Raw genomic sequence first — 14,672 nt, 5'->3', positions numbered from 1 at the left:
ACTTTCTTAGGAGGGGAGCGGAATGAGAAAGTTGATTGCTTCAGTACAGATAGAGCCTGTCTGATGCCTTGCTCTGCATGTGTGTATCTGTGAGTGAGGTCTCTGCTTTTTAGCTAGGATACAGAGCAAGGAAGGCCAACCTGTGAGCTTTGAAAGGGGTGTTTCAGCAAGTTAATGAATCTTACATTTGCCAGTGGTTCATTTCACTCTACTGTAGAATCACATTTTGAAAACCACTCAAATTAAGATCAAAAATAAATGGATAACTCAAACCTTGACTGGGAAGCCTATTTACACAAGTGGCAGGAAAACCATACTGCTGTGTACTGGAGATCCAAGCCACAGAGCTGAGATCTCTGCTGTTTTGAAAATGGAGCTGTGCGTTACTGCAAGGCACAGGAGGGTAAATACAGCAGCTGGCAGAGACTAAAGAGAGATTATCGAAGACCTGGGCAGACCACCAGAATAAAGGCAGGAATCACAGACGTTGAGGAGCCAGACTGAGGAGCTTTTTGTTCTAATTTACCTGTCCAAGTTGTCTTTCACGTAAAAGGGAGGTGTGTGAAAGTCGAGAAGTTGGGCTTGGCACCATCTGACTGCAAGGTGGATGATTACAGAGAAGATGTTTTTAAGAATTTGGAGGAAGTATTTTAAGAAATCTTTTGCGTGGACTTTAAACATTGTATTTCTCTCTCAAGCCTCAAAAATCCAGTGTTAGCACTAAGAATGTCATGCTTCAGAATTTGGGGGTTTTTCTTGGCACTTACTAGTGTGCGCCTTTAAATATTTTGTATCATCCCTTTTTTAATTAGCACATTTTTTTCATTGAGTCTGTGTTGCTTATTTGGATTCATCCGATGTGTCAGAAGGACAGCTCAAATTCAAGCCCGTAAAGCCTGGTTACCACATCAGCACAGCATGGGATGGTGTCTAATCACACTTTCATAACAAGCTCTTCTATTAATAAAAATGTGCTGTGAGAAGAATACTGCTTGTCAAAAAGATTGATAAATGGCCTTGTAGTAAATTCAACTTCATGTTTTATTGTGTGTTATAACTTTACTAAGAAGACTGACTTGCCAGACAAAGTTCATAAGAGAAAATAATCATCTATGCAGACAGGTGACCTGTTACGAACCAAGGCCAAAATATCTGCTATACTTGCACTTCTCAGGCAATTTAGACTTGCAGTCAAGGTCTTCAGCATTGTTAAAATAAAGGCACACTGGAGTCCTTTTTGCAGCAAGCCTTCAGCTTTGCAAGCAGGTGTTGTTACAGCAACAAAATAAAATCAGGATACCTATAAAAGCGAAGTGCATTCCGCCTATTGAGTTCTTACCTTGCAGTGTTCCCTGTTCTGGTTAGCAGACAGGCTGTAGGTTGGTGAGAGTCATTAAGGTTGTTATGCATATATGTATAGAGTTTTCTACTGCTCTTGGCCTTGTGTTGTCACATAACTTTTGTGATTGCATACTGTATTACTAAGGATATGAGTACAGCAAATGTGCGTGTAGGTAAGCTTGCAGAGGGATGATGCTCTAACACTGAGGGGGATTTGAAAGGGATAGACTTGGGGAAATGCAGGTAAGAGTGAGATTTAGTGTTAAAACAAAGCTTTCCATGTGTTCGTGTAGACCCTGTCACGTTGTGACTGGAGCTGAGCTTGCATTGTTCCAAATCATCTGGGTCTAACCAGCCTTTGGGTCTTAAAGAGAAACAGGCTAGGCTTCCCCTCCTCCTCGAGAGCTTCCCCCAGACTGGGCTCATAGGTGTTAGAAGTGTTAGAAAGGGAGCTCTTGAATTTGGAAAAACCAAATACCGTTAATGTGCTTGACATTTGTTTTCATGAGCAGAAAGGTGAACAAGAACAATAAACTTCCTTTCGTGACCAAACATAGAATTAATCAACAAGCAAACAAAGCACGTTGTTTTAGCACACTGTTTCAGAAAACCTTTTAGTGTTTATAAAATTCTCTTAGATAGCTAATGCTAATCAATGTACGAAATTTTAGCCTGTGCGTATGGAGCGTATTTAACTTTTTGTATTTCCTCCACTCATTAATCGTGAAATTGCAGAGCTTCAGACAACAGAGAGGTATCCTCTTCGAGCAGCTGGTTGCTTGATCATCAGCACATCAAGAAAAGAAGAAGAGACAGGACAAGACTGAGATCTCTTTCCGTGGCTAACGTGAGCACATCTGCCCGCACAAGGCCGCTTCATAGTTTCCAGAAGAGGAAACTCTACAGAATGCACGGTGCCTGTTACTGGAATCAGCAGGTAGGCCCTTGCCTCTCTCTTCAGGAGACAAAACCAAAGAGTCCAGCTGCTAGAGTCTGCGTGTGTCTTGTCTGGTATGTCAGAAGAATAGCGCACGCTGTGCTAGTTATTTTTTATGTTCAGGCAGCGTATAGTATTTGTGGCAGGAGTACTAGATGTGTCAGGAGGAGCTCAGAGTTAATGAGTTGAACGTAAAAATTAAAGATTGCTCAGAATCCTGCTTATCAAATCAATCTGTTCTATGGCTATCTTTAAAGTCTTTGTACAGTCTAAGAGACAACTGGAGAACTTCACTGGGAGGCTTGACTGCTGAGGAAACATGCTACAGTGTAAGTCAGCTGCCTGTTTGTTTTCAGAATATTTGTTTTAGCTACAAGAAAGTTTACACAGCTGGTGGCACATTATTTTCTAGGAAATTGAATTGCAATATCTTAATCTTGTTTCCGTTTTTGCTGTTCTGGATTAGTTATATTGCCTTTTTTGTGACACTTTATGAATGCTTTAAAACTCTTAGCGTTTTCTGCATTACAAAGGAATTAATATTTTAAAATGGGAAAAAAAAACACAGTCTGTTGTGCAGGGCAAGGCATAACTGTTCATGTCTGATATTAATAGCATATTGGTGGTAAGAATATATAATGAGTTTAGCTGTGGTGCTTAAAGTAACAGTCTAATTCAGGAGCAGAGATGGTATGAACTCATTGTTTAGAGCAGTGTTAATCCCAAACGGTTTTAGTTTCTTGATTTTACTTTGCCTTTTAGAAGTGTGTTACATTGAGAGATATCTCCATGCCTTCTCAGCTAACTGTCCAGGATTTACTAAGGGTACCAGTGGTCTGGGGAGAAATTTCCCCTGCAAGGATGTTCTTTGTGAGTGTGCTGATTCAGCATCCTCTGCAAAATTGCAGAAGTGTCCTAGTTTTAGCAAGATATTTTATTGGAAAACTGTCCAGTTTCTTACTAGCTTGCCTTCCCAAATTCCTGGCAGTGGGTCTTAAAGACATGGCAGTCTGCCTGGAGGGTTGATGGTGGACGTGTGGGAGTGGAGGATCAGGGTTTAGGAGCTCTACCTTCTAAACACTTAGGCTTTTCATCTTCCTTGCATTAACCAAGGAGGCTGTTGCTGTCTTGGACTTCCTTGTTTCCCATTCAGTCCAATCCATGTCCTGTTTAAAGAGATTGGAGGCCTTGTTCTCCAACTGATGTCTCCAATGCCACAAGTGCTTCTTGCAGCTGTGGAGATTGCTCCTCAGCAAAAGACTGCAGGACTTCCCTTCTTTCTGCTTAAACGTGAGGGGTTTCCACTTCAGATGCAACTTCTAAATAATGGGCTTTTCTGGAAGTCTGCATCTTGCAGGCTCAGGTATCTCTTATTTCTACAACTAACTGAGCTCCAGTGTCTCTGTACCGGAAATACAGAGGTGCCCCAAAGACAGCGTGGTAAAAACCCCTGTAGAGAATGCTGTTTATGCTTAACCGCAGCTCTCAGCTCAAAACCCTATGTTTAAACTGTTTTCTAATGTCCTCTCCGTGGGAAGTTAACTGAGAGGCCATGTGGAGAACTGTGTCGTGTGCTACAGATAGATTCTGCTCATCTTCCTGGAGAAAATAAGGGGTGGTGGCAGCAATCAACCTGTCAGCTTCAGACTTCATTCAAGTGCCAAACTCAATTGAAGTTTTCAAAATTAAGGTAAAGCAGCGGACAAAGGCTCTTACACAGTGTTGGTTAAAACCAGTGTATCAGGGATCCTGCTGGGGAAGTGAGTGATGAAATTGGACTGGACATTTCCAGCACATTCTGACAATCAAACCTAAATGGGTATTGAGTCTTTGAATTAAGAGCCATCGTCAGGGTATCATTTCATTCAAGAAATCTTACTCTAACAGGCCCTGTCACTTTCTTCGTCCTGCACTTGCTACACTTGGTTACCCAGCTGTTGATAAGATTGCTTAGCCTGTAATGGAAGAATACTGGCCATCAGCCCAGGCTGACTGGTGGATTAGGCAGATGTCTAAGGGTAAGGGTGCAAAATGGGGAATGGCCTCTGGGACTGATACCTAGTTTTCCTTGAAAATGCATTTATATTCACAATAGTAACGCAGCAAATTTCCTCTGGCCTTTCATAGGGAAAAAAAAAAAAGGAGTTACTTCTTCGCAGCATGGAAAATAGTTGGATTTTTAATGTAATGTTAGTGTGCCATCTCTGGCAAGTGCTTCTCCTGTATTTCTTCAAGTTTTACATACTATATAGCTCCTGGTACCGTGGTCTGTGAGGACCCCCATTTCTTTAAGGTCAGTGGCCTGAGAGAAAGCTGGAGCTGGGGAAGAGCTGCTACCTCCTGTAGCAGATGTGGAGTTAACAGAGACCAGCTTGCCAAAGTCTGAGGAGAAGATTGAATCTTCTGAACATCACAGCTCCTGCGCCAGCTTCCTCACGGTGCCTGGTTCAAGCAGCCAGTGAGCGAGCGCCTGGCAGTGCTGATGGGCAATGCTGCTGCAGAGAGTAATCTGAGCAAGATGATGACTAAAGAATTCTGACCAGAGAATCACAGCAAAATGAAGGCTTCCCATATGTAGGAGATGAAGAAATACTGGGATAACTTTGAGGAATTTGGGGGTTTTTGGATGACTGGCATCCAAAAACATCGAATGGCATTCAGAGTATTGTCCTTCACATCTCTTCAGATTTGTTTGGGAAGCTCATCCCCCCTCCACCTCCCAGCATCCATGTTAGGAAAAGCAAAGTATGAAACTGTGAACTGCTATCCCATCTGTCAGTTCATAAGGTCACTGGGAAGACAGCCACATTTTTGCTCTTATCTACTGCCATGCCACATACATTTACAGTGCTGTCAAAAGCTTGAGTATTTAGTGACCTAGTAGCCTCCCAGTGCCTGTTGAGAGATGCCCTATATTGTCCTCTACTTTGCTGTGTTTCTTTTCTGAAGAGGACTACACCTTCCCCAGCTCTGATATTTAAATAATGGTTACACAGATGAGCAACTAAAAGAAAACATAGAACTCTACAAGAAGATCTGTCGGATCTACAACTGTGGCTGGGATAAATAAAACAGGATGCAGGGTGTTTGGTTTATCTGTCACCATCCAGTATCCTCAGGAACTTTAAACATCCTTTGGGGCCAAAACCGCTTGTCCCCAAACTCAGAACGATTCAAGTACCACAGATGATCTCTGAGTCATCTTTTGGCCATGGAATCTATTTTGTATCTTTAGTCTTTCATTATCTAAATAGCTTGGTAAGAGCTTACACCATGTCTTGATCGTGATTCAGTGCATAAGCCACTCAGAATAATCCACATGCACAGTAAACCCTGGGATTACAGACTGTGCTTCAGTCTAGAGGATGTGATTGTAGAGGTGCATTTCTTCAGTGTGATTTTTGAAAGAATATTAAAACTTGTATGCAGGATAACACAAAGGAGTAAACTGCAGGCATGATTTAGTAGGAGGACACGTGCTTGCAGGCAGGGGCTGGAAGCTGGCAAGTTAAACAATCTCTGGGTCAATGTCTTCTCCTGTAAAATGCACATAGTGTAGCTTTAACACTAAGAAAGAAGGCCAAGAGTATCAAAATATTAAAACCAAGAAAGTCTGTAAGTAGCAGATCAGTGTCGGGACTTTAAGATGTGAGCTCCAGTTGAATCGTATCCCAGTGGCTGTTGCATTTATAACTGCTTCCTCCCACCACATTCTCCAAAGTCTAATGCCTGGGTGCTTCTGCAGGTGCATTTCCTGGAGTGAGGACCTATAGTATCTCTGCCTCTGGCTATTTTTTGCCTAAACTTGAAGGAACTGAATGGAAAGTTCTATTAAGTTTGTTTTAAAGCAGACAAGTGTTGTTACTAGTTGGAAACTCTCTGAGAGGTCTTTGCTTAGCTGACATGTCCTGATGTTTTCTTTTCTAGTTTTTTATCTGTGTGGCTTGCTGCAGGGTTTTTTTTTAGTAACAAGGAATTTGTTTTGCCAGTATATTTTGTTAGTTTCTTATTTAACATCCTAACTAATGATATTAGTTCTGCTTTTTTTTTTTTTCCAAGTCATGCCTCACCAGGAGCTAGATGTTGTTTTAATGTATGAAAACTTTATACAGCTATAAATAAAGGTAAGAGTCAGTAGAGCAATGAGATCTGAGTACTCTCAATTTTGGTCCTATCCATTTCTTTATAATCTGAAAAGTTTCGATGTATTTGTACCTCCACTTGCTGGAGGAAGAGTTGGTTGTGTAGACTGAGCCACATGGAGAAAACCAGAATTCAGATTTGCAAAGGTGCCAACACCCTGAAAGTTGGGAATTGAGGTGCAAAAACTTATAGTTTAGATACCACAGCAAACAGTTGGTATAATGTTGCCAACTCTTTCAGTTGAGTATTGCCACATTTTTTCTCTTCAGTCTCAAATGGGAGTTAAGTGAGAGCAGAAGAATATCTGCTTTGGTTTAGTGGTGTTTAAAAGAAAAGAAAAAAGTAAGTGCTTCTCCAGAAGACTCCAAAACAGATAGGAAAAAAGTATTTAAATTTTAGGGTTTGGATTTCTTATTTTAATCTAGTTCTCATGACGGTTCTGTGATTTTTTTTTTTTTTTGTGTTTGTGTGTCCTGCTGCATTCCCAGTGCACTCCTGGGGCCGGTGATACTTTTTGTAGATGCCACTCGATAAATACATATAGGTCTTTCAGCAATTCTTGCTAATTTTCAATTTTTAGGGAAGAGTATATATACACTTTTATAATTTGTATTATATCCAGCATGCAGAGCCTTTATCTTACTTGCTAAATGTCTGCTATCTGCAAGTGCTCTGTAGCTACCAGAAAAGGAGAACAAGGGACAGGGAGAAGGGGGGTGTGTGCAGACAAGGTGTTTAATCATACTGCTAATGATCAGAGGGATGGAGCACCTCCCCTATGAAGACAGGCTGAGAGAGCTGGGGTTGTTCAGCCTGGAGAAGAGAAGGCTCCGGGGAGACCTCATAGCAGCCTTCCAATATCTGAGGGGAGCCTACAGGAGAGCTGGAGAGGGACTCTTTGTCAGGAAGTGTAATGACAGGACAAGGGGTAGTGGTTTTAAACTGAAAGAGGGGAGATTTAGATTAGATATTAGGAGGAAATTCTTTCCTGTGAGGGTGGTGAAGCACTGGAAGAGGTTGCCCAGGGAAGTTGTGGATGCCCCATCCCTGGAGGTGTTCAAGGCCAGGCTGGATGGGGCTTTGAGCAACCTGCTCTAGTGGAGGTGTCCTGGCCCATGGCAGGGGGGTTGGAACTTGATGATCTTTAAGGTCCCTTCCAACTCTAACTATTCTATGATTCTGTGATTCTATGATACTGTGTATAGTGTGGAAGTTGTACCCTGTTTTCTGCCAGGTGATATGTTTGTCTGGGGGCGAATATTTTAGCACCTGCTTCCTAGAATACAGTCCCATTTCCTATACCGTATTATCCAGCGTTGTGATTTATTTGCATTTAAAGAGATAGAGGTGAATTCTTGTGGCTGTTACCAATTACTGCTTTCTCTAGCTTCCTCAGTCTGTAAATTTAAAGAAACGGCACCGTCTAGAGCAGTAACTATCAAGCATATTCTTCGGTAGCCAGCTAGAAGTTTTGCCCTTCGCACAGTGAAGTAGTCATTTCCCCTTAGTTGCACTGAAAGGAGTCTACTGGGTGTCATCCCCCTCCTTGGTATCCCTAGATACTGGCTCCACCACCTGCTTCTGCATGGCTTCCTGGCATTGCTGGCTTCTAAAAAGCCATGAATACAGGGAATGTCGTTGTGTTGCCAAGTCTCCTGCAAACTGTTTTCAAGAAGAGGATGCATCCTGCTTCAATAAAAATGGTGTAGTACCTCTGTGAATATGTCAGTCTTCTGGTCTGGGGAGGAGAATCACTTGGTTATGGTTTACCAAGTTTGTAAGTGAAAATAAGAGTTGATAAAATCACTTTTTTAACACTGGAAGCTGGGGGGGGGGGGGAAAAAAAGGTCTTCTATTAGTTAAAAATCAACAAAACCTGAATGGGAAAAAAGAAGTATTCTTACGCATTCAGCTGTTCTGAGTGTGTGACAAGACTGTTGTCTACTGGGGAGGAAGGAAGGGAGAACACCTTTATACTGGCAGTGGATCTAAATCCATCCTTTGTGAGGTTTATGGCAAGCCAGTGAGTCCACAAATTCTTTTTTTCCAGAATGAGAAACCTGAAGTGTGCTTTTCATAGGCCTGCACCTTTAGCTTGTTATGATATTTCTGTAGTGTTTTACTGATCACATCTACTCTTAATTTCTACGCTTTTCAAAATACAAGCCTGTGGGTTGATATGTCTTTCCTGCTTTTGGTTTATTTAACTGATCAAAGATTCAGCACTAGCCTTGAAAGGTCTTTGTTTCAGGATGTGGAGGACGGCATATGTTTCCCACAGAGCAGGTGAAAGTCCATCTCCCATTGGCTTATAACAAGATTACAGAAACTAAACCCCATGTATACTTATGAGAGGTTGTGGGTGGTCTCTGAGGACAGTAGAAGCTATGACTCATTTTATGACACTAACTAAAAATCTGAACTTGAGACAAGCCTGATGCCAAGTAAGTTGCCATTAGTGTTTTATGAAAGTCTCGTTTCTGTTCCTGAAAAAAATGGTCTCTGCCACAGGATCTTGCCATTTTATCCTTATCGACAGCTTCAGAGAGGCCAGAGGCAGACAAATTTGTTTACGTCCCAGGACGGCTTGCTTTGCTGTATGTGACCTGCGTATAGATTTGCAGGCTGGGAAAGGCATGGGAAAGGCTTGTCTGTTTGACATCTCTAGAAACTTCATCTGGGAGGGAGGGTCTGTCATGTAATACGTATTGTCGGCACCGTCTGTCATGCACCTTCCCATGCAGGGATATCTTAGATGCTTTGCCCACCTTCTCCTCCCATGACCTGTTGATGAGAAAGTCTTTCGGGCTTTCAGATTACCCTTTCACTATCCATGTGAAATCCATGTATCCATGTGTGTTTCCTAAAAGCATTCTGGGGTGAAGTCCTGCGTAGGGAACCCCTGATGTTTAGCTTGTGAAGGTAGACATTTCATGTAACTGTATGTTCTACCAGAGGGACATAGCTCTGCCTAGAGCAGATCATTGTGTGGAGAAGAGGCAGGCCGTGGAGGAGGGAGCTGGCCTTTAAGGCAGATGCTAAAGGGCATAAGCAAGCAGGTAACACGGTGCTCTCTTGGTTTGAGCTGTACATAATGCTTCTGGAGGATTAAAAGTTAGCAGTGTGTTTGGTGTTCAAAGAGGAGGCATCAGCCACCCACACAGTTGTTCTCTTGGATCCCATAATTAAATCACTGCAATTTAGTGGGCTACTCATTTACTGAAGAACAGTTTTTAATATTGAGGGGGATAGCTCCTCTTTGATACTGCTGAAAAGTTTTCAGTGTGTGTGTGTAGGGAGAATAAATACTTGTTCCTTGCCTTTTTCGGCTTATAAGAGTAATCAGAAGTAGACATGACAGGTATTCAGTAGAGTGTATTTGAGCTAGCTTAATTAACTTACTGAATTCATACACATTGGTGTAATTGAACTGTGGCTCTCTGTACTGTTACACTTAGGCGTGTTTCCAAAAATGGTAGGAGTTTTAGTCATCAGTAGCTGAAACCACAAAGTGAATATTGACTTCAGAATTTTTAACTGGAAAGCACAAAATATTTTTCTTTTCAATTGCGACACGCTTTCTAGACTCAAATTAGTTTGGTTGGCTGGTAGTGTGCAGCCTTCTGACCCTTCTAGAACAGAGGCATGATCCAGCTGTGCTTTGTCTAATGCATCAATGTGTCACAAGCAAATGCAAGAATTGTTTTGAATATCAAAATAAATGGCTTAATAGATTTTCTATGACCCAGTAAAATGGTACTAAGGGAAAAAAAAAATTCCAAGATGATTAAAACTCATAATACTCTACAAAATTAGATTCTGCTGGTGACACCATTTCTTAGGACGTTTAAAACAGAGCTGCTATTTTAGTTGAAGATTTAAAGCTTGCATGCTTCTGCTTTCCTCTTAGTGTATTTTCTTTTCTGTAGTAGAATTGATTTAATGTAATGTTATTCTTCATATCTACTTAAGCTCAGGAAGCATGAGGTTTTGTATTTCAGTAATGAAGAAAAATGTTCCAGGAGATGTATGAGGTATAATATAGCAGAGGGAAGATTGATAAGAGTTTAGTAATCTCTCTTGCTTTCTGAACGGTTCGCATTGTAGTCAGGCTTGCTTGTTAGAGGCCTCTCTCCTAAAAGCTATATGCCTTTGTTTTCATGAAACCACTTATCATTGCGGTGGCTGAATGGTTATATTTGTGGGGTTGTGTTCAGATGAGTTTTGGTGGATTTTTTTGTTGTTGTTGTGCTACAAAATCAATAATTAACTGCTGGAAAAGCCAGTCACGTTGTAGACTCTGTTATGTACTGAATTGGAAGGGGTGAGGAGTTTAGTTTACCAATAAATTAAATAATACACTCATTCTTCAGTTTTGTTTCAATACGGTTGAAGGCAACGCTCTTTCATTCCAGAATGAAGGGCTTCAGAAGTCTTTTCATCGAGAGTTGATTAAATCGACATTCCTGACAAACATCATGATTTCACTAATTCAGCATTTTCCAGTGGAAAACTATTCCATCAGAAATTTAAACCAGATCCAGTAGCTAGAAACATGGGCACTGGTAGATTGTTTAGCTTTTTTTCTAGGACCTTCACAACCATTTAAATAAAATTACTCTTGCTTCTATGTAAGTCCTTGTTTTCTTTTGAATGATGAACTGACTTAATGAAAGGTCTAATTAGTTAGGTGTTGACACCAGAGCATTCAAGGAAAGAACGTACAAATTCAGGCGTAAAGTTTTATAACACCCACCACAGCACTTTCCAATGTTGGCAATTGGATTTTAATACTGTTTCAAAATAGTTTGAGATTGTGGAGGTTATTTGACCATGTATGCATGGTTTTGAGCAGGCTTAGCTTTAAGCTATATTCTAAATGTGTTTGGGACTAAAGTGAATTAAAGCAAGAAAAGGCAAGTCAGAACTAGAAGACTGGTTGTCCGTATGTGCTGCTCTTACCTATATATTTTATAGATTTGATTTTACTGCTCAGGGTTTGGGGATTTCTTTTTAAAGAACGAGAGATTTGTCATTTACTGTAACGTGGATTCATTTCTGTAAAAAAAAAAAAAAAAAAAGCAGAGGGGGTGCAGTGGCAGCTTAAATAGTGGAGATTCAGGAAACTAGTTCATTTCTAAAAAACAAATATCAAGGGGAAATGCGCTTTTGTGCATTTTTGAAAAGCATGCCCTTATTGCATCAAGGGTAGAGCAAATACCTTAAAGCTTTAGTTTAATGGTCCATATAATGGGAAACATTAAATTCGCTTTAGCATTTATCCCTCTAGTGTTTTCAAACACAGATCCCAGTTCTGCCAACACTTCATGGATGTTTGAAGTTTAAGAGATGAAGAGTCCCATATGTCTGTCACAGGAAAATAACAGAACTTTGATTTGAAGGAGTCCTGGGCTAGAAAATAATTCTTTCCAAATTAAATTGAAAATAATTCTGCATGCAGCTGTGTATGGAGATCAAGGTGCATTTAGGACTGTTACTGTTTCCTGGGCGGGGGGGGGAGGAGTGAAATACAACAATCCCTACCACCACTAGCACAGGGTCTCCTCTGCTCCATCATCATCACATGCTTACTTGATTTTAATAGTTCCTGCAGTACAAGAACAGCCTAGGGAATTTGTTGATTGAGAAAAAGGGAAGGGATGGGAAGGGGAATTTTTTTACGGGGTATTTTCTCCCTTAGTGTGGGTTGTGAATACTGATGCCACCTGACAGAAGAACTGATTTCAGTAAGTGAAGGGGGATTTTATGTGGTGGACATAATCACTGCATCACTAACAGATGGGTGACACTGCTACAGCCTGGAATATTTCAGACAGGAGGAAACAGCAGAAAGAGATTTCTTGGATTCAGAGAGTAGAAGTACTAAAAATATAAGTAATGCTCATTTGATCATCCCGCCTCTGATACAACTGCTAGAGGTTTTTCCTTCATTCCATAAAAAGTCATAAGAAAATCAAGACCACTCTTATATTCATTCTTAAAGGTTTTTTTTTTAATGTTGAAATCCTTTTCCAGGAGATGTTAAATGTGGCAGTTTGCACAGCGTTAGGCTGAGAAACTCAAATTACCCCAGTGCCCCTCTTCCCTTCCTTCCCCTGTAGAGGATTCTGCAGCATTTGGCAGAGTATCAAAAGCCAGCGGAAGCCTTTAAAAACGTCGGTACCTTGGGGTTGCTAATGCTAGTATCCAGTAAGGCTGAAAGTGGCATAAACAGCACTATTTCTCTGCAGTGTTTTTGTAGCTTGTTCTGAAGCACAGACTTCTGTTGACTGCAGTAGTATTGCATTCAATTCTTCCCTTCTGTCTTTCAGAGCTCAGGGTACTGCCTGCACTCTGCTGCTTATTCCTGCCCATTTTCACCCTGCCTTAGTGTCCTGCTACTTCACACCTACCAGTTCTGTGCAATCCATCATTTTACCTTCCATACTTTAACAAGCTTTTCAAATAAGCAGCTAAATCAATCTTTCTTTGCAGCTCTCCTCTTTCTAGTAATTCCTCTTACTACCTATTAATCAATCCTCAATGCACCCCTTTCTGTATTTATTGCTTTGTATCTTCTTTTGTTTGTGTTGCTTATCTGATATTTAAATTATAACAAGGTAAGGACTTTACTGTCTTGCATTGTGTAAGTATACAGTGTACTCAAAATGTTTAATATTGTGTCTTGCGTTAAAATGTAGGAGCTCAAACTTTCAAGCAGTATTGGTAGACTCTTTAAGACTAAGGGGGTAAGTGGAGGAGACCCCTGCGTTTAGTCTGGTATTAGTTCTGTTTGTGTATCTATATCATGCCTATTGTGCTGGACTGGAATTTTAAGAGGGGAGGAGGGTGATGTTTGTCATAGGATACATGAGAATAATGATACAGAATGTTACATTTTCTCTGGAAACTTTGACAACTGTTTCCTGGCCCTAATTTAAGGGTATTTTTGTATTCTTTGTATTGTGTGCCATAGTCTATCAAAGTGGAGGTTAAGTCATATTTAGACTATCTGAAGTTTGTAGGATTTTTTTTCCCCCCTTGTCATATTGAAGAGTGTCACTCAGATTATTACTTTTCTTTTTCTTCTGGTCTAATTTGAAGGAATTGAGTAAAGGAGAAGTTAACTTTAATTTCTGTGTATCCTTGCAGACTTTGCCATCTAGAGATGCCTCCTTTCCATATAAAACTCCATTACCATGTATGGTACCAGCCTCCACTTTCAGCAGTAGTGAGCACAGTACGGAATCTAGAATACTAGATTACGTACAAGAGCTGGACTCTTCCTTCCATCCGGTCTTATCATTCCCTTCAGGTAAGAAACTCAAATGCAATGCCTCTGCCAGAGGGTGGTTGTGCTTGTGAGAGCTGTAGAGTTTATGCACTAACTTTTCTTTTGAGGGACTTTTAGAACTTAGTTTTCTTACAGAAAACCTCGCTCTGGCAAAATCTATGACTTTATTTTTCAAATGTCAGGATGAAGTTAATCTACACCTTCTAGATTTCCCATATGAGTAGCATGAGTACAACTAAGAAAATCTGGTCAAAAGGAACATTTTTGGTTAAGGAGACTTTTGCATGTTTTATGTTGTCTCTAATTGAGTCAGCGTTAGCCCTTTGGGTGGTGCTTGTGCCAACGCACTACCATACCTTGGTTTTGCTGTTTTCATGAGCAACTTTCAGTTCAGGCCCTTTGGACTAGGCCCAAAAAGCTTTATTTAGTTTTTCTAGTTGTTTTTGTGATAGTCAGCCGTTTTGGTGATCTTTGAAATTTATGGTTTCTGTCATCTGATTATTTAATCATTTTGAACAATAATGCAGATGTTTTTTCTGACTCTTACTAGTCCTGAAACTAGTGCAGGTGCAACTTGACAGCACTGTGTGCTTCAAAGTAGCATATTGAGTGCTGTTACCAGCAGAAGGGATTGGATACCAGCAGGTACTGTTGGATTTTGTTGGGTTTTTATTTTTAAAAAAACCTATTGCCGGGTAGTTGCTGACCCATACAGAAATTCTGCTGTTCTGGGGGACTACTTTGCCACAAAATAATCCTGAATGTGAGACTGGGACTTCCATGGAACTGCTTGAGTCTTTAATCAAACCCACTGTCTTCCCAGAATGACAGTGGATACGCTCAAGCCTGCTATTAGGAAGTCAAGGATTAAAGTAAGTCTTGGGTTTGGAGAACTCATCACTGGCCAGTAGAGAAGACCCAAGTGCGGATATGGATTCCTGAGAAGGTCTCAACTCT

At 40.8% G+C, this 14,672-nt stretch overlaps 1 protein-coding gene across 1 annotated transcript in view; it reads left to right on the top strand.

Annotated features, from left to right (window-relative positions):
- Nucleotides 1-14,672, top strand: part of KANSL1L (KAT8 regulatory NSL complex subunit 1 like) — a 67,236-nt gene that overhangs the window by 33,730 nt on the left and 18,834 nt on the right. Inside the window, exons 6-7 of the mRNA XM_074145998.1 lie at nt 2,077-2,278; nt 13,574-13,736. Of these exons, the coding sequence (XP_074002099.1) occupies nt 2,077-2,278; nt 13,574-13,736 (365 nt within the window). The remainder of the gene's footprint in view (nt 1-2,076; nt 2,279-13,573; nt 13,737-14,672) is intronic.

The sequence above is a fragment of the Numenius arquata genome, chromosome 3, assembly GCF_964106895.1.
Source record: "Numenius arquata chromosome 3, bNumArq3.hap1.1, whole genome shotgun sequence".
NCBI classification, from domain to species: Eukaryota; Metazoa; Chordata; class Aves; order Charadriiformes; family Scolopacidae; genus Numenius; species Numenius arquata.
The sequence above is the reverse complement of the archived record's forward strand: the minus strand, read 5'-3'. Positions and strand labels throughout refer to the sequence as shown.